Source organism: Papio anubis, chromosome 9 (genome assembly GCF_008728515.1).
Source record: "Papio anubis isolate 15944 chromosome 9, Panubis1.0, whole genome shotgun sequence".
NCBI lineage: Eukaryota > Metazoa > Chordata > Mammalia > Primates > Cercopithecidae > Papio > Papio anubis.
The window spans coordinates 96,425,980-96,451,035 of NC_044984.1; the positions used below are offsets into that span (position 1 = coordinate 96,425,980).

The window sequence follows — 25,056 nt, forward strand, 5'->3', positions numbered from 1 at the left end:
AAAGTGGGCAGACTACTTGAGCCAGGCGTTCCAGACCAGCCTGGGTAACCTGGCAAAACCACATCTCTACAAAACAAACAAACAAACAAAAAACAATTAGCCGGGTGCAGTGGCGTGTGCCTGTAGTCCCAGCCACTTGGGAGACTGAGGTAGGAAAATCTCTTGAGCCTGGGAGGCGGAGGTTGTAGTGAGCCAAGATCACGCCATTGCTCTCCAGTCTGGGTGACAGGAGCGAAACTCTGTCTGAACAGCAAGAATTCCATATTATCTTTAGCAGGTTAAAAAGTGCCCTCAGGCTGGGCACAGTGGCTCCCGCCTGTAATCCTAGCACTTCAGGTGGCCGAGGTGGGCGGATCACTTGAGGTCAGTTTGAGACCAGCCTGGTCAACATGGCGAAATCACATCTCTACTAAAAATACAAAAATTAGCAGGGCATGGTGATGTGCACCTGTAATCCCAGCTACTCTGGAGGCTGAGGCAGGAGAATCACTTGAACTTGGGAGGCTGAGGTTGCAGTGAGCCGAGATCACGCCAATGCACTCCAGCCTGGGTGACAGAGCGAGGCTCCCTCTCAAAAACAAAACAAAACAAAACAAAAAACAAAAAAAAAGTGTCCTCAAAAAGATAAGTCTATCTGCTAACCCCTGGTAACTATAAGTGCTGCTTTATTTGAAAATAGGGTTTTGCAAACATGATTAAATTAAAGGATACTGAGATGATCATCCTGGATCTAGGGTGGGCCCTAAATTTAACAATGAATGAAATACAAAAAAGGATAAACACAGAGGAGAAGGAGGTATGAAGGGTAAGAGATTGAAGTGATGCATCAACAAGGCAAAGAAAGTCAAGGACTCCTGGTCACCAACAGAATCTAGAAAACAGGCATGGAATGAATTCTCCCTCAGAGCCTAATAAACCAACCCCACTGATAATGTGATTTTGAACATGTGCCTCCAGAACTGTGATAATAAATTTCTGTTGTTGTTTTAAGTTATCATGCTTGTGGTGATTTGTTATGGCAACAGTGTGAAATAAATATACCCTCATAAATCGTATACAAATATATGACTGTTTCATTAAATTGCTTAACAGATGTTGAGTATCAAGTTATCCCCTAAAAATCTGCCATATTTTAACAAGATTTTCATTTGATTAACCATGTCAGCCTGGTAGTGGCTCTACTACTTTTTAGCTATGCAACTTGAAGATGGCATTTAACTACTCAGGGCTCAGTTTCCTCCTCAATAAAGTAAAGGAGACTGGATTAGTTTACTTCTAATGCCCTTTGTATTAATAAATGAAAGCACTCTATCAATCTCATTTTAAAATGCAAATGTACACTCTTATCATTACTGTCACTTAACCTAACGAATACCTATATTTAATTAACAACACATTATAAAAATAGGTGCTTTGATTTGGGACATAACAGGTCTGGCAAAAAGCAAAAAAAAAAACAGGGAGAGCCAAAACCCAATCAGGTCCACTTTGTGGTCCTGATGGTGAAACTGGCCCAACTTCCCCACAGAACTAATGTTTACGGTTTGGGGATAATTACAGAGATTGACTCTCCTGTTCTTAAAGCCTGAAACTTTTATTTGTCTTCTCTGAGTTCCTTTCTCAGGAAACTGACCTTCAGGCCTCCCAGATAGTATAAAGGAACTGAAACTTACCAGATCATTGCATCTGGACAATGAGACACCAGACCCCTCGTTTGTTATGCTTGGTTCCTTACACCCTAGAAGTCCTGTCTTTCTACATGTAGTTACATTTCTTCCCTCCTGTATAAATCCCTAATTTTAGTGGGTTAGTGAGATGGATTTGAGACTTATCTCCCATCTCCTCAGCTGCAGCACCTGAATAAAGCCTTCTTCCCTTGCAATACTCGTTGTCTTAGTCACTGGCTTTCTGTGTGGTATGCAACAGGGCCTAGACCAATCCCTTGTGTTTTGGTAACAATGGCAACACGTTAAAAAAAAAAATCCCCTCCTATGCTGCATTTGGCATACACATGGAATGACAGGTTGCTAATGCCCAAGTTTTGATATCAGAATTTTGCCCACTTTAGTTCAAATTCCCCTATCGAGGCTAGTCAGCTTCCCTTTGGTTGACCTGTCAGTCCATCTCCCCAATCATTCTTCACACCTTTTACAAGTGGACAAGACAAGGAAAAAAAAGGGGAAAAGGAGGAGAAAGAAAAGGCCTAAGAAACACTGAAGAAATATGTGTCAGCTGTTAGGGGAAAAGTATGTTTCAAGTATGTTAACGGTAGACTCGGTCTCAAAAAAAAAAAATGTGCACATGTACATTATGATATATATGCACAGTAATGTTCAAACAGCACATTCAGAACCCCAAACTGGAAATATAGTATTAATAGAATGCATAAACTGTCATAGACTCACAACGAAATACTACATAGTAATAAATAATTAGATCTACAAGTAGAAACATGGATGAATCTCATATATATAACGTGAAGTGAACAAAGCAGGACAAAAAAAATACATATAGTATTATTCTATTCATAAGAAAGTTCATAAGCAGGCAAAATTAAGCTATATTGCTCAGGGATGCATCAATAACTGATAAAACTACAAAAAAGCAAGGAGATAATTATCCTAATAAACATGAAACTGATAGCCTTTAAGGGGAAAGAAGAAGGTTGACTGGAGAAGGGCACACTGGCAACGTCAAGTGCTAGCAATGTCCTATCTCTTGACCTCTGTGATGATTACATGAGTGTTTATAATAAACATGTTACAATGCACATATATACTCTGTGCTGGTTAATATTAAGTGTCAACTTGATTGGATTGAAAGATACAAAGTACTGATTCTGGGTGTATTCGGGTGTTTCTGGGTGTTGCCAGAAGAGATTAACATTTGAGTCAGTGGAGTGGGAGGGGAAGACCCACCCTCAGAAAGACACACCCACAATGTGGGTGGGCACGATCCAATTGGCTGCCAGCACAACTAGAAAAAACAGACAGATGGAGGTGGAAGGAGCTAACTTGCTAAGTCTTCCAGCCTTCATCTTTCTCCTGTGTTGGATGCTTCCTGCTCTCGAATATTAGACTCAAGTTCTTCAGCTTCTGGACTCGTAGGCTTACACCAGTGGTTTGTCAGGGGCTCTTGGGCCTTAGGCCACAGATTGAAGGCTGCACTGTTGGCCTTCCTACTTGTGAGGTTTTGGGACTCCGACTGGCTGCCTTGCTCCTCAGCTTGCAGACGCCTTATTGTGGGACTTCATCTTATGATCATGTGAGTCAATACTCCTTAGTAAACTCTCCTTCATATATACACCTATCCTATTCATTCTGTCCCTCTAGAGAACCCTAATACATACTATATGTATGTTTAAGCATGTATGCTATATTTTATACATGCAAATAAAGGGTAAGAAAAAAACTGTAAAACAAAGCTTATTCTACCTAATTCTTCTCCTTTGAATTTGTCCCATTAATATTTTGGGAATTCATTATTTCTTTGCTCATAGGAAACTCTACACAAATTTGCCATAATAGTATCACTCATGTTGAGGGTCTCCTTCAGTAGATTTCCTCAGTTATAACAAAACTTTGTTCAAAATGTCACCTCTAAAACAGATAAAAGCTATTTTGGAAGTTGTTAAAAGAAATATCCCAACTAAGAGGGTTTGTAAAGAGGTATTAATAGCAAAATGAGGCCAAGTTCAGTAAAAATGTCAGCAAACAGAGGAGTTACAGTAATCAAAGAATACTTACTTAAAAAGAAAATTAATAATCTTATTAGGATCTAAATAAAACCAAACAAACAAACCCAGAAAACTTTATGGCCAGCCTTGTGTTGCTCCACTTTTCTTTGAATCCTTGCTGTTTTAGGGATATTTAAGTCCTTCTTTAACTGAACCAGAAAATCTCAGAGAACTGAAATAAGATGAACAATGAATTCTCTGGCCACTGTAAAAGAAAAGCAAGTAGTGATGGAAAGAGTAGAAAGGCAGGGAGAAAGAGAATTTAAGGCAACTACATGCTAATGATAAGTCATCATAAAGGGTTTCTAAATGTAAGACAAAAATTAATGATGATAAGAGAGATGCTGAGTTATACCTTAGTCATGGTGACAGACAACTATTTATTTTAGAATACTATAAAAAAGTAAAGTAAAAAAAGTATAGAGAGTTACTCTAGTATAATCACAATTATGTACAATTATGTACAAAAATGAAAAGGGTATTGGGAGTACAGGTGGCATTCTTCTCCTTTTTATTTTCTGTGTTTCCTAAATTTTATCTATTAAGCATTTATTATTTTATAATAAAAATAATTTATTTGAAAACAAGATTGTGCTGTCATCTTGCTCTAAAAATAGTCTAAAATTAATGGCCTGCTAATGCTTCTCGAATTTGTTACTGATATTTGTACAGTTCCAAAAAGGACTTGAGACAGTTTACCAAAAAATAAGAAAAAACCAACCAAACAAAAACACCAACCAGAAATGATGAAACACAGCAAATTCACTAAAAAGAGGACAGGAAAACAAGTACCAAGCAACAAGGAGAGTATAGAATACAACAGCTGAATATCTAGATTAAAGTATCACAAAACTTAAAACCAAGGGAAAAAGACTGTTTCCACAGCTTTCAAAATGTAAAGAATCAGAGACTTGTTCTTGTTTAGGTCTAGATATTGTTACCACTTTCTTTTAATATAAAAGGAAACTAACAGCACACCAGCTGCTGGCAATGACATTACGTATGCTGACAAATGCTATTGTGTAGATTATTCAAAACTAAGTTAGCTAAATATCGGTACAGGCTTCTAGGAAAAAACATGCAACATCTTCACAACCTATAAGAAATCACACAATGATTTCTAATAGAAGAAACGAATACACCAAAAAAGCGTCAGCATCATCAGTCATCACGGAAATGTCATTGTGGCATCAACTAGAATGGCCAAAATTAAAAAGACAGGCTGGGCACAGTGGCTCAAGCCTGTAATCCTAACACTTTGGGAGGTCAAGGTGGGTAAACTGCTTGAGCCTGGGTGCTCGAGACCAGACTGGGCAACATGGCAAACCCCATCACTGCAAAAAATACAAAAACTTAGCTGGGAGTGGTGGTGCATGCCTGTAGTTCCAGCTACGTGGGAGGCTGAGGTAAGAGGGAGGGTTGAGGCTCAGCCAAGGGAGGTTGAGGCTGCAGTGAGCTGTGATCACGGGTCTGGCTGTCAGCCTGGGTGACAGAGTGAGACCCTGTATTAAAAAAAAAAAGATTTACAATAGTAAATATTGGAGAATAGGCCAGGTATGGTGACTGATGCTGTCATAACAGCACTTTGGGAGGCCGAGGCAGGTGGATTGCCTGAGCTCAGGAGTTTGAGGCCAGCCTGGGCAACAGTTTGTAGGGACAGGCAAATCCCTGTCCCTACAAAAAATGCCAAAATTAGCCAGGCATGATGATAGGCGCCTATAGTCCCAGCTACTCAGGAGGAGGCTGAGGTGGGAAGATGGTTTGAGCCTGGGAGGTAGAGACTGCAGTGAGTGGAGATGGTGCCACTGTACTCCAGCCTGGGCAATAGAGCCAGACCTTATCTCAAAATGAATGAATGAGTGTTGGAGAGTAGGAAGACCACCCTTAGATTATTGGGGAAAAGACAAAATGGTAGAGCCACTTTAGAAACAGGCACTTTCTTAAAATGTTAAACATACATCTACCCTGTGACTCAGCAATTCTACTCCTAAGATAAATTAAATCATATAACCACCCAAAGCAGTATTCAGCAAAAAATAATAACTGAAGTCTGGAAACTATATTGGTACCCACTTATAGAAGAATGAATAAACAGACTATGGTCTATTGATACACTGCAATGAAGTACTACTTAAAAAGCACTGGTATACATAACAGTGTGGAAAAATTGCAAAAACAAGCCAGACACAAAAAACATTCTGTATGATTCCACTTACATGAAGTTCTAGAATAGGCAAAACTGATTTCTGGTAATAGAAATCGGATCAATGGTTGCTTCTGTAGGGAGTGGGATACAATGATTAACTGGGAAGAAATATGAAGAAACTTTCTTGGGTGACAGAAACACTGTGCATGAATAGGGTGTGGGTTATACAAGAATATGCATTTGTCAAAACTGATCAAACTGTACCCTTAACAGCTAAGAATATCAGAGTATCTAAATTATCCCTTAATTTAAAAAATGAAGTTAGCTTAATAGTTGATAACTTTTAGTTCCTAAGAACTGTTTACTAAAAAAGACACATCTTTTAGATTTGACATTTGTAGGAGGCAAGGCTAGTGTTTTGTAACAGATCTTAAATAACCTAACATATTCTTGCCCCTGTAAAGAGGGTTTCAGCAGGCATTGCTAGGAATTTTTCTCAGAAAACCATCATTCTTTTTAAACACTTTCACAAAAACTGAAGTCCAAGGACCAGAACTACAGATTTATATACTGTTAGACAAGAAAATGTGATCTTGGCCTATGTGTGGGGAAGGAAAGCTCATTAACATCTCAACTACATTTAGTTATTTTAAGAGTTGTACTTTCAATTAAGTTGTAAATTCAGTGAACAATCTGTAAAGACCTTGATTCAGATGAATCTCACGTAAAAAGCTTTGTAGTTTGACTCAAACACATGGTCAAAGAATCACAGTCATGGCTGTATCTTTAAATTACAAATTCAGATGATAAGCCTAAATTATTAAGTAGTAGCAAGTATCAAAATATCTAATATCTTGGGTTGTGGAAAATGGAAATGGAGAAAAAAGTATCTATGATCAGACTTCAGATGATGTAACACAATCAAAGTACACTAGTAAAGAATGCATTTGGTACTGTTAAACTTACTTGATTACTGGAGGCAGTGAATCAAGTCTAGTCTCTGGGCTCCAAGCTATGCCATCGACCCTGACTCCATGGTGAAATGTTCGAAGTGTTTTATACTGAATGCCTTCAACGTCTGCTTCTTCTTCCTAAGCATACACAGTAAATGTTTTAGTAAGTAATGAGAACAAACAATATTCTGTATTTCATTATAATGAATTTATCAGAAGGTTATGTTTATGCTTTTGAAAAGTTCAAAAGCAAATTACATATTAAGATTTAACCAGTTCATTGAATTTAAAAAAAAATCCAAAGTTGTCTAGGCCTCACAAAATAACTCCTAAGGCAACTAGAAACAAACAGTAAATATGTTCCACTTTATCTTAGGAGGCATTTCATAATAAGTTCAATGAAAAGGGACTGCTTGGTCAGGTGTGTTGGCTCATGTCTATAATCCCAACACTTTGCGAGGCTGAGGTGGAAGGATTGCTGGAGCTCAGGAGTCTTAGACCAGACTGGGCAACATAGTGAGACCTGTCTCTACTTTATAAAAAAAGAAAACAAAGAAAATGGAATGCTCTAAAGAATCAAAATATTCTAGGTAAATGAATTACCAGAACCGGATTATCTACTGACAATATTAAAAAAAATACACTGAACATTTTGATTACATGGAAAATACCTTGGGACCTCATAAAGATCTCAAAGTCTTTATAATCAGTGTCAACGATGTTCATGTAGTGTTACATGTGGCATTATATGTGTGCAAGATGCTACAAATAATTCATCTGGACTATTACAGTCTATGAATAGTGAATATGTAAGAAATAATCTGGTTAGTTTTAGATATTTGATTCTGGGAATAAATGCTTAATAAAGCTGGCTTATTTATCTAGTTCAGCCCTACTAGAATGATTTCAGTTTATCTTCATGGGAAGGTGAGAAAAAAATCAACTTTAAAAGTCAAGCCATCCATCGCTGGCAATGGGGACAATAACCTGAAAAGTTCTCCCATTACAACATTGCAAAAATTCAAATACAGACAAGCAAACAACTACCAAGGTATGCAGCTGTTATAAGGGCATCTGCCTACATGCAATGATTTAAAGCTTCAGTTTGCAAGAGAGAGGAGACAAATCCTAGTGCCAGGACAAGGAAGGATGCCAGATGAGAGATCTCTGCATAGATCCAGGGCCCTTAAGGGGGAAGCAGGAAAAAACAGACAAACAAAAAGAAAACCCTGCCATGCAAAATACCTACCATGAGTAAGGGAAGGATACTTAGGGGGCCTCAAAAGAATTGCTAATGTTCCTTTTCTTAAAATAGGCAGCAGGTATATAGGGATTCATCTTATTATTCTTTATGCCTTTATGGATAACACATATTTTATAAGCATTAAAATACTGCTCAGCACCATAGGAAAGGTAAAAAAGAAAAAAAAATGATAAAAAAATTTTTGCAATTTTAAAAGTAAGTATATCATTGTTCTGTTATTTAAATCAATACCTGAACTGGGTCTAGAGACTAACGCCAAATTTTCATGACAAATTTGTCCAAGAAATCTTGTGTGTTAACTACAGTTATTTTTAGTATCGGGGAAAAAATCTAGCAGGTGAAACTTGATATTTAATGAAATACGTATGTCTATATTGATAGGAATTACTTGAAGGCCTGATCTAAGAATTCCATTCACCCAGAATCTAAATGCAAAGTTTTATAATGTATACTCGAATGAAATCCAAGTAGATATACTGATTTTTCCAGGATAGCCTATGGGATCCTAGTAAAGTCATTTCACAAACATACTACACATCTTTCTCTATATAATTCAGATACCCTTTGAAAATAACTTCATATTTCAGGTGAACTTAAAGTTAACAGCAAAAAGTTTTTCCATAAATGAAAGAATAGAAATACACATATCAAGGAAAGAAAAACACTGTCAAATTTTACTACTTCGTAATTTGTGTGTATAATAGTTGTATAGCTAACAGCCAGATACGCCAAGACAGCAGCCACTAAGCAATTTTAAAATAAGTTTAGAAGCCTAATCATAGCTGACTTCACAGTTTGGATTACATCTATTTTTCCAAACTTGACAAATCAGTCTCTTAAAAATGAAGTTTTTACATGTAAATACACATCATCTTGCTACTGTAACAATATTATTGACAATCAGGTCCTATAATTTGTTACCCAAATCACATACAGGATTACTGGGTGGTCATGGGGATAAAGAAATCCCAGGGACTGTATAGCCTGGGCTTTTTATATTGCCAGTGAAACCTTTTTTCCTGGCAGCACTGTTTGCCACTAAGCCAACTAAAAGGCCAGGGTGTGTGTGTGGTATAGGCAGAGACAAATGCTATTTTGGATTTAGTTTGGGGTGTAAGCAGAATTGTATAGGCAGGAAGTTAAGACACTTTGGAAAACTTGCTATAATACAAATGATTACACAAGGCTTCAGTATATTTGAGGTTGGGGCAAAGCCAGGTTGATGGAAGTGCTATTATAAGGTTTGAAACTGGCAGGCCCTCCTACCACACCCATTTAAGGCCAAATACAGAATTTCAGTTAGTCAAGACTATGAAGTTTCTCTAGTTCAATTCTTTCCCCTAATGCTTGAATCCCTAGGAGAGCATCTGAGTTTACACAACCCCTCTCTCTGAACATTTCCAGTGAGAGGGAACTAGCTACTTCTTTGGAAAGTTTATTCAATTGGGGAATAACTCTAATTATTAGAAGAGTTCTTAACGTTAAGCCAAAATCTGTTTCCATGTAAATTCTACTCATTATTCCATGTTCCATCTCTGGAACCACACCAAGTCAGTCTAAATTAACGATGGCAAGTATTTGGCCATAGTTGATCTCCTCTAGGTGAAGACACACTAAGCAGTGGATTCAGCCTCAGCCTGAAAGCATTATAAGCAACAACTCTGTCCACTCAAATAGAGTGACAAATAACATAAAATCCATTTACCATTCTGAGTCTAATACCTCTTTCACAGTTTTAAACATTTAGATACTACCCTGAAATTTGTATTAAAATATATTATCTTCTCTGAATCATAATATACTGCTGAGAACTAAAGAGTATTATTATTATATTAAAGATTATTGTCAATTTACAGAGGAAAATGCAGAGAGAACTGTGCTGTCTGATATGGTAGCCACTAGCCATATAGGACCTTACGAAGCACGTGAAATGTGGCTAGTTCTACTTGATACGTGTACACTTTAAAAAGTGTAAAATACATAGCAGATTTCTAAGTCTATTCAAGGGGTCTTCATTAGTGAATTGAGGCCTCTAGTAGAACTTGGACGAGAACACTGATTTAGGCAAGCATACACGTTCATGCTCCTCTGCCCTTTAACAAAGGTTTTTATAGCAGTTTTCTTATTGCTCTGCTTTATATTTAAATATTTCCTTAAGGATACGGTCCTTGCTTTTTTCATGTCTTGGCACCGAGTATGCACTTAAGGAATATCTGACAAATACATGACACCAGTTAACAGTACTATCGTGCAGAAGCTCATATGTCCATCATAATCAAAGGGACAGCATGAGATTCTGAAAAATGCTTTGTTGAAATTCAAATTCACTATATCTACAACGTTTTCTAAATAGCCTTAAAATAAGGATTATCTTTCTGACAGGAATGTGGAAATCTTTCCACTTAATTTACCTTTACTTAGTTTTCTTTCAAGACAAGAGGTATGAAACTGGGTGCAATGGAACTTGAAGGTTCTAGGATAACAGAATAGTAATAATGTTTAACAGTGTTTAGCTAGATAAAAAATAACTTCAAAGAAAAGCAGTAATTTATTTTGAAATGGACGTGCTTAATTGTATTTCCAATGTCTGGTGCAGAATATAATTTGTGTTTACTATTGTCCAAATTAATAAAAATCTAATTTTTTCCTTAGTAATTTGGGCATGAGACCTACATTGCTAATCTCACAGGTATGAGGGTCAACTGAGACAATACATGTGACCATAAAACGTAACAGAACACAAATGTTTATACTAGTTCTTTTTTCTCACGTTGTCATTTTCCTTCTTTCTCCCATCTTCTCCTTCTCTCATCTTTGCCTTTCTCTTTTCCTAATTTGTTCTCCATTGACTTTCTCTCTCAACATTTCTTAATCATAAATGAGAGATAAACATTTTTCAGTGTTTTTGAATACAATTTTATGTTCAGTTATTAATTTTAGAAGTAATGAAGTAAAAATTAGTTTTACCTGTAGGAGGCTGCTTTACTCTTTTGTGCATTGGTGGCCTGCATTAGAGAAATGGTTTTTCCTCAGTCTTTTTCAAGTATGTAACATTGTTTTAATCATATAACTTTTTATGATCCTAAACCATGTCCATGTAAGTGAGGCTGAGGGTCATATTTAGTCTAAAAGGTAGTAATTTCTACCCCCCCACCCAAAGAGACAATATGAAATAGCCTAGGAGCTGTCATATTCTACTCAGACAGCAACAAACTGAAACTTTTAATTCATACTTCCTCTTAAATATGACTATATTCCAATTTGTAAAGCTTTATATATTTATTGTGCTATAAAATGCCAAATTGCATTTCTGATGTCACAATACTGTAAGATTCAGAATTGCCGCTGGGCATGATGGCTCACGCCTGCAATCCCAGCACTTTGGGAAGCTGAGGCAGGCGGATCACGAGGTCAGGAGTTCAAGACCAGCCTGACCAACATGGTGAAACCCTGTCTCTACTAAAAATACAAAAAAGTTAGCTGGGCATGATGGCACGCACCTGTAATCCCAGCTACTCAGGAGGCTGAGGCAGGATAATCGCTTGAAGTCAGGAGGCAGAGGTTGCAGTGAGCAGAGATCGCACCACTGCACTCCAACCTGGGTGACACAGCAAGACTCCATATCAAAAAAAAAAAAAAAAAAGATACAGAATTGCCTTTTCAGTAAAGGAGGAAATAACATTTATAATGATATAATATCACTTTAGTGATAGTTATTTTAAACCTTAGAAAATTGGACACTTCCAAATTACTGTATTAATTATAATTTGAGAAATACAGTTCTATTAATAATATTCTGATAGGCCAGGAAGGGTGGCTCACACCTGTAATCCCAGCACTTTGGGAGGCCAAGGTGGGCGGATGACATAAGGTCTGGAGTTCGAGACCAGTCTGGCCAACATCATGAAACCCCCTACTAAAAATACAAAAATTAGCTGGGGGTGGTGGCGCATGCCTCTAATCCCAACTACTCAGGAGGCTGAGGCAGGAGAATCAATTGAACCCAGGAGATGAAGGCTGTAGTGAGCCAAGGTCACACCAGTGCACTCCAGCCTGGGCGACCAAGCAAGACTCTGTCTCAAAAAAAAAAATAATAATAATAATAAAAATAATAATATTCTGACAGACAAAGGATTAGCCAGATAGTCCTGACGCTTGAACCTTTGTTGTTCAAAGTCTCTCTTATATGTAAAACTAGTTTTCCTCTGCGAAAACATGGTTTATGTTCACCACAAAGCAATGTTACTTTGGTGATTAAATCTGAGAGTGTTACCATTGCCCATATCAATGACAACTAAAACATATATATGGATTACAATGTTGTCAGATGCCCTCTTAGAATTTTACACATACTAAAATTTGAGCATTGTTTTCCTCTTTTTTACAGGAGAGGCTAAATATCTCATTCAAGGTCTCATAGCTAGTAAGAAGTAAGTAAAGCAGGAGTAAACATGTAGGCATTCTAGTTCTAGAATTCACGCTCTTAATAGCGATGCTTAACTGCCTCCTCAATTAATAAGACTCCATACTCTGCATACTTCAGATGCACAAAAAGTATGACAGCATACTAATAGGAAAGCTGAATATTATAAAAGCTATAAAATCTCCTGGAAGATCATTTTCCAGGCTCTCAATATTAGCTGGTTTCGTATGTCAAAGCAGGATGTAGAAAAACCGTAATTAATTGGGTCTCATTTATATTGTTTTTTTTCCTGTACATACCATTGTTCAGTTAATCATAGCCTTCAGTTATCAGAATATTCCATTAATGATCATGAAGCAAAAGAGAAGCCTCATACTATTCTTTTTCACTATCTATATAATGTTTACATAAATCTCAGGCACATATAACTGGGAACATCTTTCTCTATGGGTGTTATCTTTTTTTTTTTTAATATTCAAACTCAATATACTTTCTAAGTTTAGATTTGGTTTGTGTAAGTTCTCTTATCAGTGAAATATGTTCACTGTCATTCGGTGCAGTTTTGTAGACTAACCTGAAACGTACACGTGCCAATGACCACATAATTATTGCCACCATATGCAATTAGGTTTCCTGAATCCCCATTCTCAAAGGGATTAAATTCTACCACATGCACATAATCTTCACAATCCACAGTGTAGGCAGCATTTCTTGAGGCATCTTGCTTCATCTTGTATGTCAAAATTCAAGCAGTTGTGAAAATTAAATAGCCTTCTACTGGACAAGGTCACGAAACTGTGGATTACAGCACAGGTACAATTAGAATGGTTGAAGTGTTAGTCATTAAACAAATGCATCAAAATAAGGTTGTGGTGTTACAATGAGACAGAAAGCTCAAAAGAAACATTTAAAGTACTTATCAAGGGACAGAAACTGAAGGAAAAATATTAAATCTAGTTATTAATGGTTCCACATTGGCTCTACAGCTTTTTCCCGTATCTGTGATTCTAGCAGACAAAAACACCATAAAGTTCTGTTTAGATTATCTAAAACAAAAAGTATTCCATCTGAAGATGGAATCATTTTAATAGCAAATATGTTAATAAAAATAACTTTTATGAACCACTATTTGCAGGTGCCACATTAAGGATTTCACTGACATGACCACATCTAGTATCTGTACAAATCTAAAGGCAGGTACTACCTCTGGTCTCCATTTTGCAGATGGAGAAACTGTAGCTTCAGTAAGTTAACTAACTTGCCAAGCTTGTAAGCAGGGCCAGGATTTGGAAGACTTCATTGTGTGTGGAGAACCAGTGCTAATGAAGAAAAAAACAGCCTTCTGGCTTAAAGGAGACCACAATTTAGCGATAGTTATGACTCAACGTGAAAAGGGCTACAATATAAACAGATACAAAATACAGGATCTGTTGTAAGGAGTGCCAAAATTTGTGATACAAAAATAATGTTCGGGGGGCTGGGGGAAGGGAGAGCATCAGGATAAATAGCTAATGCATGTGGAGCTTAATACTTAGGTGATGGGTTGACAAGCGCAGCAAACCACCATAGCACACGTTTACCTTTGTAATAAACCTACACGTCCCGCACACGTATCCCAGAACTTAAAATAAAATTTAAAATAGTAATATTCTTAAAACTAGGCACAAGACTTTAACCGTCAGGGACTAGTGTGCACTCTGGAAGTAGCATTCCCACAGGAGAATTATGGGTTTTAGAGTTTTTGGTTTTTTAAAAAATTCGACACAAGCGTTGTCCTGAAAACAGACGGGCTCAGTAACAAACATATCAAGCATCTTAACAGCATCTACTGAGAATCAGATGAGTCCCACCTCGAGACGCTTATAAACTAGTAACCTTAGGAATGGACATCCGGGACTGAAAACTTGTTAAGGGTGACCAGCAAGTGTTAGGGACAGGGAGGCAGAGAGGTATAGGAAGTGCAAGAGATTCGAGGTCAGGATATTGTGCAGTTCCCACACCTACTGCTCATTAAAGCAGTGCCCAGGGCCTCACCATACACGTTCGGCAGGACTTGCCCCTGTAAAACTAGAAGGGCAGAGAAGAAGGGAGGGAACAAGATAACTCCCTGCAATGAGCCCCGACACCTCTCCCGGGCCAGGCGAGTTCCTCAAGACCCCGCTCCCACCTCCCGGGGCCCGAGGTGGGAAGGAAGAACTCCTGGGGATAGAATGGCAGGGCTGGGCGGCCGGCAGAAAAGCATCACGGCCTCTTGGGCTCCCCGCTCGATACGCACCGCAGAGCGCCGGGAACCGACCAGAGACAAGCCGGTCTTCGTTGGGGGCTGCTGCGACGCGCTCTGGCTCTGCTTCCGGGTCGGAGGGCGAGCACAGCGATTGGCTCCCGAGGTCTCCCGCGAGGTTTGAAATGTATTCAGCGGCGGCTGAGGCGGCCGTGGGAGGGCGTCCTTAGGGGAACTTTCCGCAAGCTCAAGCGTACGTCTTCGAGTCTACCCCTAACCAGGTAAATCTCGCGTCTGCCCCACCCGCACTGTCGCATTTTTAAGTGATGTTTCAGGCTGTGGCTTTTGAGGGTGTTTTGCACTATAATACCCGGTCGTAGCAAAGTGCTGTGGGACCGAAGTATTATGGTGCAGTGACTTCGCGCTCGAGTCTGGTTGGGCCTGGGGGCTGTAGGTGGAGTTCACAGTATCTAGCGATGGAGCTGGAAGGTCCTGAGGGTTCGTCTGCAGCTTGGAAGACAGGCCGATAACTGATTAGTTACAGTTTAATATGATGCTTTAGGAACACAGCTTATAGAGTTAGACGTCTTAAGTTTACACTGTTTGTCCACTTACAAGCTGAGAGACATGGAGGATATTAGGTAAAATGAGGATAGTAACAGACCTGTCTTATTGGACACTTATGAGAATTGAGTGAGGTAATCAATATTAAGCTTTTGAAAAGCATCTCCACCAAGTAAGCTCCTAAATATTAGTTATTTTATTGGTTATGTAGTACAATGTAACAAACCATTTCAAAAGTTAAGGTTTTAAAATAACCCTTTCCTTCTGATTCTGTGGATCAGCAGTTTGGGTGGGACACTGCTAGGTGATACTCTGGTGGTCACGCAGGACACAATTCCTCCAGTAACCTGTTGTGACAACACATGTGAATTATCTACCAGGGAAGCTTATTAGAGACTCCATGCCCAGGGTTTTTATTGGGGGCTAAGTGCAAAGGCATCCACTGTCTGACATGTACCAAAATTCCAGACTCGCAAGTGTTTAGCATAAACTATATTGTTTGAATGAACAATTTAGCCCAGTGAACCACTCTTACTGGAAACGCTCCTGAAATCTAAGTTCCCAGACTGAACTCCAGCTTCAAAGGAGAGCATTCAGGCCTATTGTATTAGTACTTCTGCACATACCACTTAAGGCCTAAGCTCAACTCCCACAGCGTCATTCTTGCCACATTCTATTGGTTAAATCAAGTCACGAGGCTGGTCCAGATTCAAACAGGTAGAAAAATAGGCCACCTCTTTTGGGACAATGTAGGATGGGAAGAAATTGGCTTTTTAGTTTTTTTTTTTTTTTTTTTTTTCCAATTTATCAGATATTACCTATCTCAAAACAAATATATATATTTAAATACAACTTTAATTAGTTATGTTCATAATTATAAGTTCGCAGTAAATTTGCATGTCTGTTTTTGTGTGAATTTTCAGAATTGAAGGCTGCATTTTGTTCTTTCAAAAGGTTTGGCTTAAGAAACCAAAGGGAAGGGAAATATGATTGAGCAGAAATTGTATTATTTTGTTTTCCTAAATGTAATTAAAAGCAATCTTGGTAAATACGAAATGACCTCTCATTCACTATATATTTTTCTCTATCTGTGCTTGCCTATACATGTTAAATGTTAATTTCCAGTTAACGTAAGGTACTTTAACTTTGTATTCTGTCCTACTTTAAGATAATGGCTGTGCTTAATCAGAAGTCTGTCCTGGATATGATTAAAGAGTTTCGAAAGAACTGGCGTGGTCTTTGTAACTCTGAGAGAACTACGCTATGTGGTGCAGACTCCATGCTCTTGGCATTGCAGCTTTCTATGGCAGAGAACAACAAACAGGTTGGTAAACTATATTTAGGTTAACTTGTTTTTTTAAAGCAAAATTTCATTGCTGCCCATTTGAATAAACTTAAGAATATTAATTTCCTTACAATATGTGCCCTTCTATGATAATACACCATTTTCACAAATGCCTCTGTGTATCTGTGTCAGAATGTTACAATTGAATTTGAAATTAATTATTTCAAAATTAGACTCTTCATATGTATGATTATACATGGGACATGCACATTTGTTGTTTAATAGGAAGACTCAGGATAAACATGTAACTATTATTGTGGTCAAATTATTTTTATTTAATAAGACTTTCTTTGTTCCCTAAACTTTAAAAACTACTGGCTCTTGTACCCCAATCCTGGAAATTCTGATCTGCACTGAGATGCTGGAAACTGCCTTTAAACAATTTCCACAAAGTGATTCTTACTTAGGTAGCTTGAGCCAGACTAGTGTTTGGAATTAAGCCCTAGCTAAAGGGCTGGAAGTGTTCAGATGAGAAAAGGATGAATGTAGGGTAGAGTGGTAAGGAACGGCTTTGTGATATTAGATGGATTTTAGATAAAGGAAGAGAAGGCTGTAGAGGAGGCATGATGAGGAAAGTCAGTTCAGAAGAAGGGTTCAGGGGAATCAAAGTCATGGTTTGACTTTGGTAAAGATACCGGCTTGACTAGAGAAGAGGATTTTTGAAGGGTAGAATTAGTTTCAATGGGTCTATTGGTCTAGATATTGAAATGACATTCTGATGAGTTGTTTTAATTTTACATGTCAGTAGTTTCCAGATTTTTAGATTCCATAGACCAGTAAAATTTCTAAAAAATTATTAGACACTGACAGATTTTAATCATTTCTCATTTTTGCAAATAAGGCCATTGAGAAAAAATAGTTACTATATACTATGATCATCATTTTGAAAAAGGAAGAATATTTTAACACTTAAAAAGTATAAAATCTTAAAACAGGGATAGTGTTTTCTACCCAAGAATAATTGGCAGTTTTGCATATTTTAAACAATGCATGTTAAGATAAATTTTGAATCTCTGAAACAATGACAGTGATATTTTACTTTATATAGTCATTTTTTGAACAAATACTGAGTTTTTACTGTGTGTTAGACATCATTGTAAAAATTGGGAATACAGTAATGAAAGAAGTCTCTGTTCTTATAGAGTGAACCTTCTAGGGAGAGATAGCTAGTACTGTAAGATATTTAGTCTTTTAGGACATAAATGCTATTAATAATAGCGTTATTAATATGTACATAATAAATATACAGAAAAGAATAAAACAGATGCAACTAAGGAATATGCAGAGTTTGGGATAAAAGGGTTGTTGGAATTTGAAATAAGGTGGTCAGGGAAGGCCTCACCTGGAAAGTACTATTTGAGCAAAGATTTGAAAGAGGGGAAGTCATTAGCCATGGGGATTTTTATGGGAAGGGTCTATCTCAGGCAAAGGGAGGAGCAGGTGTAGCAGCCCTGAGGTGGGACTATGCCTGTAATGTTCCAGGAACAGTAAAAAGGCCAATACAGCTGTTTAAATAAATGTTAATCTCCTTCCCTCCACTAATTACTTTTTTCTCTTTTTCTATTTTTGAACTTCTACTATATGCTAGGCATTGTGATATGTGTTGGGGTTAAAACGGTGAGCAAAACCAGACTTGACTCCTGCTGTCATGAAGCATATTACCTAGTAGATAAGGCAGACATTAAGTAGAGGATCATACAAATACATGTAAACTAATAGCCATAAGAAGAATATGATGCTCAGACACCAGACAGTTGACTTCATCAGAGAGATCAAGCTGAGCCCCTCAGTTGTACTCTTTGATCTAGAGACTCTTTTTCACCCTCTCCAGGGAATGAACCTTCAATTTTCTGCCAAGTTAGATGATTATTCTCCCCTACCTCAACAGAAATTAATTATTAGGCAAAAATCAAAGCAAAGATTACCCAGAGAGATAAGCACAATACTGGAATAACTTCTAGAATCACTTCATTGGCAAATCTCTTCACCAACGCCTTCCACTGGGCAAATTGTTTTTCTAGGAGACATATTAAGAGTGTTGCCTTTAGAAGGCTTTGGCTTTATGTGGCGGGGTGAGCAGAAAGGGTCTCTGATTCAGCTTTCTACCTTTCTTGGACTCTTCCTTTGTCCTTTAAACTTTGCGCTCAGGGTTTAGAAAACCAGTTTCTAGAGTGCCAGGGAGTAGTAGATGCCTTGAAACAAACACAAGCCCCACCTTTTGCTTACCCTTCTATATTGGCACTTTCTCTTTGTTTTTGACCTTTTGTAGTTTCTCTTTTATAGACTATTTAGTCATGCTTTAAAACATTTTTTTCTATTTTCTCCTGTAGTTTTAGGTATTCTGTACCAGGAAGTTTTTCTGCGTATCAAGTTAGCCATATTGCACTGTTGGTGTGTCTGTTTTAAAATTGTAACAGATGGGGCCGGGGGCGGTGGCTCACGCCTGTAATCCCATCACTTTGGGAGACTGAGGCCGGCAGATCACGTGAGGTCAGGAGTTCAAGTCCAGCCTGGCCCACTTGGTGAAACCTTGTCTCTACTAAAAATATAAAAATTAGCTGGGCATAGTGGCAGGCGCCTGTAATCCCAGCTACTCAGGAGGCTGAGGCAGGATTATCACTTGAACTCAGGAGGCAGATGTTGCAGTGAGCCACTGTACTCCAGTCTGGCCGACAGAGTGAGACTCCACCTCAGAAATAAATAAATAAAATAAAATTGTAACAGTATCAGTTCTTTCTATATCTTTTTTTCATCCAACTATTTTCAAGATCTTTTCAGGTACTGATAGAAAAGTTAATCTAATTTATTCATTTTATCACTCTCACATGTTCCTTTAATATGACTGCTACATTTTATTTATTGGTGGATCTTTAGACTGAAGTTCTTTTGTGTTACAAATAGTTTTGCCTTGAAATGAAATGTTTGTACCAAGCAAGAGGTTCCTTAGGCTCCTTATTTAAGTAGTTACATGATAGACACTTTTTTATCTTGCATGTGGCAGTTAGAATTTACATTTATGGGCTAGGCACACTGACCCATACCTGTAATCACAGCATTCTGAGAGTCCAGGATGGGCAGATTGCTTTAACCCAGAAGTTCAAGACCAGCCTGGGCAACATGGCAAAACCTCGTGTCTACAAAAAAATACAAAAATTAGCCAGGTGTGGTGGAGTGCGTCTGTAGTCCCAGCTACTTGGTAGACTGAAGTGAGAAGATTACTTGAGCCTGGGAGGTTGAGGCTTGCTGTGAGCTGAGATCACGCCAGTGTACTCTAGCCTGGGCAACAGAGTGAGAACCTATCTCAAAAAAAGAGAGAGAAAAAAAAAGAATTTACATTTATATCATCAATGGAAGAGAGTGCCATTTTTTATCCCTCTTTCCATATTAGATGTCAGGTTTTATTATAAAAGAGAAAAATCGTATTTCATTTTATTTTTTGGACAGCTACCGTGTTTAAAAATTTGTTTAAATGCTTATTTGATCATTTAGGTATCTTTTTCGTAGTAGATTCATTTTTAATAATGAAATAAACTAGAAATATTCTACACATATATCAGCTGGAGGTTGGTTGTATATAGCATTGTAAACCACCAGTAGAATAGTGTGCAATAATTAAATAGCTTAGGTACGTGTACATTTATTGACATGGAAAAATATTCAAAATATATTGTTAATAAAACAGAGCAGTTTGTATTATGGCTAAGAGTAAATGCTAGGGAGTCAGTTGGCTTGGGTTCACAGCCTAATTCAGCCTTTTGGCTGAGTGACCTTAGACAAATCACTTAATTTTTAAAAAAACATAGTTTTTTAAATTGACAAAAAATTGGCTAGTAACCATCATTGTCTTTCTACTTCTGTAAGTTCACCTTTTTTTTTTTTTTTTTGAGATGGTGTCTCACTCTGTCTCCCAGGCTGGAGTGCAGTGGCACAATCTTGGCTCACTGCAAGCTCTGCCTCTCGGGTTTACACCATTCTCCTACCTCAGCCTCCCTAGTAGCTGGGACTACAGGAGGATGAAACTCCATCTCAGGAAAAACAAACAAATAAAAAAAAAAAGAAGTGGGCAAAGGATATGAACAGACACTTTTCAAAAGAAGACATACATGTGGCAAACAAGCATATGAAAAAAGCTCAATATCACTGATCATTAAAAAAAATGCAAGTCAAAACCACAATAAGATAGCATCTCACACCAGCCGAATGACTATAATTAAAAAATCAAAAAGTAACAGACGACTGGACACAGTGGCTCAAGCCTGTAATTCCAGCAGTTTGGGAGGCCAAGGTGGACGGATCACTTGAGGTCAGGAGTTTGAGACGAGCCTGGCCAGCATGGTGAAACCCCATCTCTACTAAAAATACAAAAATTAACTGGGCATGGTGGCATGCACCTGTATTCCCAGCTACTTGGGAGGCTGAGGCATGAGAATCACTGGAACCCAGGAGGCAGAGGTTGCAGTGAGCTGAGATTGCACCACTGCACTCCAGCCTGTGTGATGGAGCGAGACTCTGTCTCAAAAGAAAAACAACAGGTACCGGCAAGACTGGAGAAAAAGGAACACTTATACACTGTTGGGGGAGTGTAAATTAGTTAAACCATTGCATAACGCAGTGTGGAGATTCCTTGAAGACCTAAAAACAGAACTACCATTTAACCCAGCAATCTCATTATTGGGTATAAATCCAAAGGAATAGAAATCATTCTATCATAAAAGCATGCACGTGTAGGTTTATTGCAGTGCTATTGACAGAAGCAAAGATTTGGAATCTACCTAAATGGCCATTAACGATAGACTAGATTAAGAAAATGTGGTACATATACACCGTGGAATACTATGTAGCTGTAAAAAGGAATGAGATCATGTCCTTTGTTGGAAAAGGAACTAGAGACCATTATCCTTAGCAAACTAATGCAGGAACAGAAAACCAAATACCACATATTCTCACTTACAAGTGGGAGCTAAATGATGAGAACAAATGGACACATAGAGGGGAATAACAGGTACTGGGGCCTACTGAAGTGTGACGGGTGGGAGGAGGGAGAGGATCAGGAAAAATAACTAATGGGCACTTGGCTTAATACCTGGGTGACAAACTAATCTACAGCTGGGCATGGTGGCTCACACCTATAATCCCAGCACTTTGGGAGGCTGAGGCAGGCAGATCGCCTGAGGTCAGTAGTTTGAGACCAGCCTGGCCAACAGGGTGAAGCCCACGTCTCTACTAAAAATATACAAATTAGCCAGGCCATGATGGCATGTGCCTGTAATCCAAGCTACTTGGGAGGCTGAGGTGGGAGAATCACTTGAACCCGGGAGGTGGAGGTTGCAGTAAGCTGAAATCACTCCATTGCATTCCAGCCTGGGGGATAGCGACAGAGTGAGACCCTGTCTCAAAAAAGAATCTGTACAACAAACCCCTATGACATGAAGTTACCTATATGACAAACCTGCACATGTACCCCTGAACTTAAAAGTTCAAAAGAAAAAATCCATTTTGAGTTGATTTTTGTAAAAGAGATAAAGGTCTAATTTCATTCTTCTGCGGGCAGATACCCAGTTGTCCAACATTTATCGATTAGACTGTTCTTTCCCCATTAGGTGTTCTTGGTACCTTTTTTGAAAGCCAATTGCCTGTAAATCTGTGGATATATATTTTGGTTCTCAGTTCTGTTCCATTGGTCTAGCCGTATGTTTTTATGCTAGTACCATGCTATTTGGATTACCATAGTTTTGTAGCATATTTTGAAGGTAGGTAGTGTGTGCCTCCAACTTTTTTCATTTTGCTCAAGATAGTTTTTGCTGTTTGGGGTCTGTTGTAGTTCCATATAAATTTTAAAATTGTTTTTTCTATGTTTTTGCTGTTTGAGGTCTGTTGTAGTTCCTACAAATTTTAAAATTGTTTTTTCTATTTCTGTCAAAAATGGCATTAGAATTTTGATAGGAATTGCATTGAATCTGTATATTGCTTTGGATAATATGGACATTATAACAATATTGATTATTCCAGTTCATCAATATGGGATAACTTTCCACGTATTTGTATCTTCTTTAATTTACTTTATCCATGTTTTATAGTTTTCAGTGTGCAGATCTTTCATCTTCTTGGTTAAATTTATTTGTAAAAATTTATAGCTATTGTAAATGGGATTTTCCGGATTACTTTTTCAGATTGTTTTTAATGTGTTGAAGTGATACTGATTTTTGTATTTTTATTTTTGTATCTTGCCACTTTACACAATTTGTTTATTCTTATAGTTTTTGGTGGAGTCTTTATGATTTTCTATATATAAGAACATGTTATCTGTAAACAGGAACAGTTTCACTTATTTCTTTCCAACTTGGATGCCTTTTATTTGTTTTTCTTACCTAACCACTCTGGCTACACCTTCTAGTACTATGTTGAATAGAAGTGGGAAGAGTAAGCATCCTTGTCTTGTTCCTGATCTTAGAGGGAAAGCTTTCAACTTTTTCACTATTAAGTGTGACGTTAGCTGTGAGTTTGTCATATATGGCCTTTCTCATGTTGAAGTATATTCTTTTATATCTAATGTGTTGACAATTTTGATGATGAGAGGATATTTAGTCAGATTTTTTTTCTGTATCTTTTGAGATGATCATAGTGTTTGGTCCTTCATTCTGTTATGTGCCATATTTTGTTTATAGATTTGTGTATGTTGAACCATCCCTGGTATGAATCTGACTTTATCATCGTGAGTGATCCTTTTAATGTGCTGTTTAATTTGGCTTCCTAGTATTTTGTTGAGGAATTTTGCATATGTGTTCATTATGGATATTGTCCTCCAATTTTTTTTTTCTTGCAGTGTCCTAGTGTGGCTTTGGTATCCAGGTCATGCTTGTTTCATAAAATGAGTTTGGAAGTATTTCCTTTTCATTTTTTTGGAAGAGTTCTTAGTTCACACAGAACATTCTTCAAGATAGATCATATGTTAGCCCACAAAACAAGTCTTAACAAATTTAAGAAGATTGAAATCATACCGAGTATTCTGATTACAGTGGTATGAAACTAGAAATCTGTAACAGGAAGAATTTTGGAAAATTAACAAACACGTGGAAATTAACCAATGATTCGAAGAAGAAATTAAAAGGAAATTTTAAAAACCTTAAAAAAATGGAAGTACAACATACCATAACTTATGGGATGGAGCAAAAGCAATTCTAAGAGGAAAGCTTACAGCAATAAACACCTACATTTTTTTTTTTTTTAAAAAGATCTTTAATAAACTTAACGTTAAACCAAAAGAAACTAGGAAAAGAACAATACACTAAGCCCAAACTTAGCAGAAGGAAAGGAATAATAAAGATGAGAGCAGAAATAAATGAAATAGAGACCAAAAAACCAATAGTAAAGATCAATGAAGCTAAGAGTTGGCTTTTTGAAAAGATAAACAAAATCAACAAACCTTTAGGTAAGCTAAGAAAAAAGACAAGACTAAAAAAAAAAAATCAGAAATGAAAAAGGATACATTATAACTGATACCACAGAAATAAAACAGGCCATAAAAGACTACTATGAACAATTTGTATGCCAACAAATTGGATAACCTAGAAGAAATGGATAAATTCCTTGACACGTACTATCTACCAAGACTAAATCATGAAGAAATAGGAAATCTGAATAGACCAATAAAAAGTAAGGACATTGAATCAGTAATAAGAAGTCTTTTATTAAAGAAAAGCCCAGGACCTAATGGCTTTACTGCTGAATTCTACCAAACATTTAAAGAACTAATACTAATCCTTCTCAAACTCTTCCAAAAGCATGCAGAAGAGGGAACACTTTCAAACTCATTTTATGAGGCCAGTGGGTAGGTATTCTCCTTATAGACTTTCTGTTCATATCCTTTTCTTATTTTACTATTGAGTTGTTTTTGTCTCTTGTTTTTGTTTTTGTGGTGAGATAGGCTCTCACTCTGTCACCCAGGCTGGAGTGCAGTGGCACAATCATAGTCCATTGCAACCGCGACCTCCCCAGGCTTAGGTGATTCTTTTACCTCAGCCTCCCAAGTAGCTGGGACTACAGATATGTACCACCATGCCCAGCTAATTCTTTTATTTTTTATAGAGACAGGGTTTCTCCATGTTGCCCAGGCTGGTCTTGAACTCCTGGGCCCAAGGGATCCGCCTACCTCGGCCTCCCAAAGTGCTGGAATTACAGGCATGAGCCACTGTGTCTGACCTCTTTCTTATTTGGAATATTTCTATATGTATTTTAGATATTCTCTTTGTTATAAATTTTGTTGGTACTGAAAGGGAGGCAAAATTTTACCTCCACCCTTTTAGGGTTTTTTGGCTGGGCCTGAGAATTAAATTGACATAAGACAGATCAACAGGAGAAAATCATACAACTTTAATATGAGTATTACATGGCACAGGAATATGCA

The 25,056-nt window shown here is 37.7% G+C and overlaps 2 protein-coding genes across 5 annotated transcripts in view; one reads left to right on the top strand and one right to left on the bottom strand.

The window, feature by feature from the left end:
• Nucleotides 1–14,875, bottom strand: part of NUP37 (nucleoporin 37) — a 47,425-nt gene extending 32,550 nt beyond the window's left edge. Inside the window, exons 1-3 of the mRNA XM_003907048.4 lie at nucleotides 14,798–14,875; nucleotides 13,097–13,317; nucleotides 6,849–6,973 (exon numbers count right to left, since the gene is read on the bottom strand). Coding sequence (XP_003907097.1) covers nucleotides 6,849–6,973; nucleotides 13,097–13,252 — 281 coding nt within the window. The 5' untranslated portion in view covers nucleotides 13,253–13,317; nucleotides 14,798–14,875. The remainder of the gene's footprint in view (nucleotides 1–6,848; nucleotides 6,974–13,096; nucleotides 13,318–14,797) is intronic.
• Nucleotides 14,876–14,918: 43 nt separating this feature from the next.
• Nucleotides 14,919–25,056, top strand: part of PARPBP (PARP1 binding protein) — a 64,226-nt gene continuing 54,088 nt past the window's right edge. For 3 of the 4 annotated variants that reach the window (XM_003907047.4, XM_009181544.3, XM_009181543.3), the window contains exons 1-2: nucleotides 14,919–15,024; nucleotides 16,476–16,631. In XM_003907047.4, the coding sequence (XP_003907096.2) occupies nucleotides 16,479–16,631 (153 nt within the window). In that variant the 5' untranslated portion in view covers nucleotides 14,919–15,024; nucleotides 16,476–16,478. The remainder of the gene's footprint in view (nucleotides 15,025–16,475; nucleotides 16,632–25,056) is intronic. The other variant, XM_021922818.2, reaches the window with a different exon arrangement.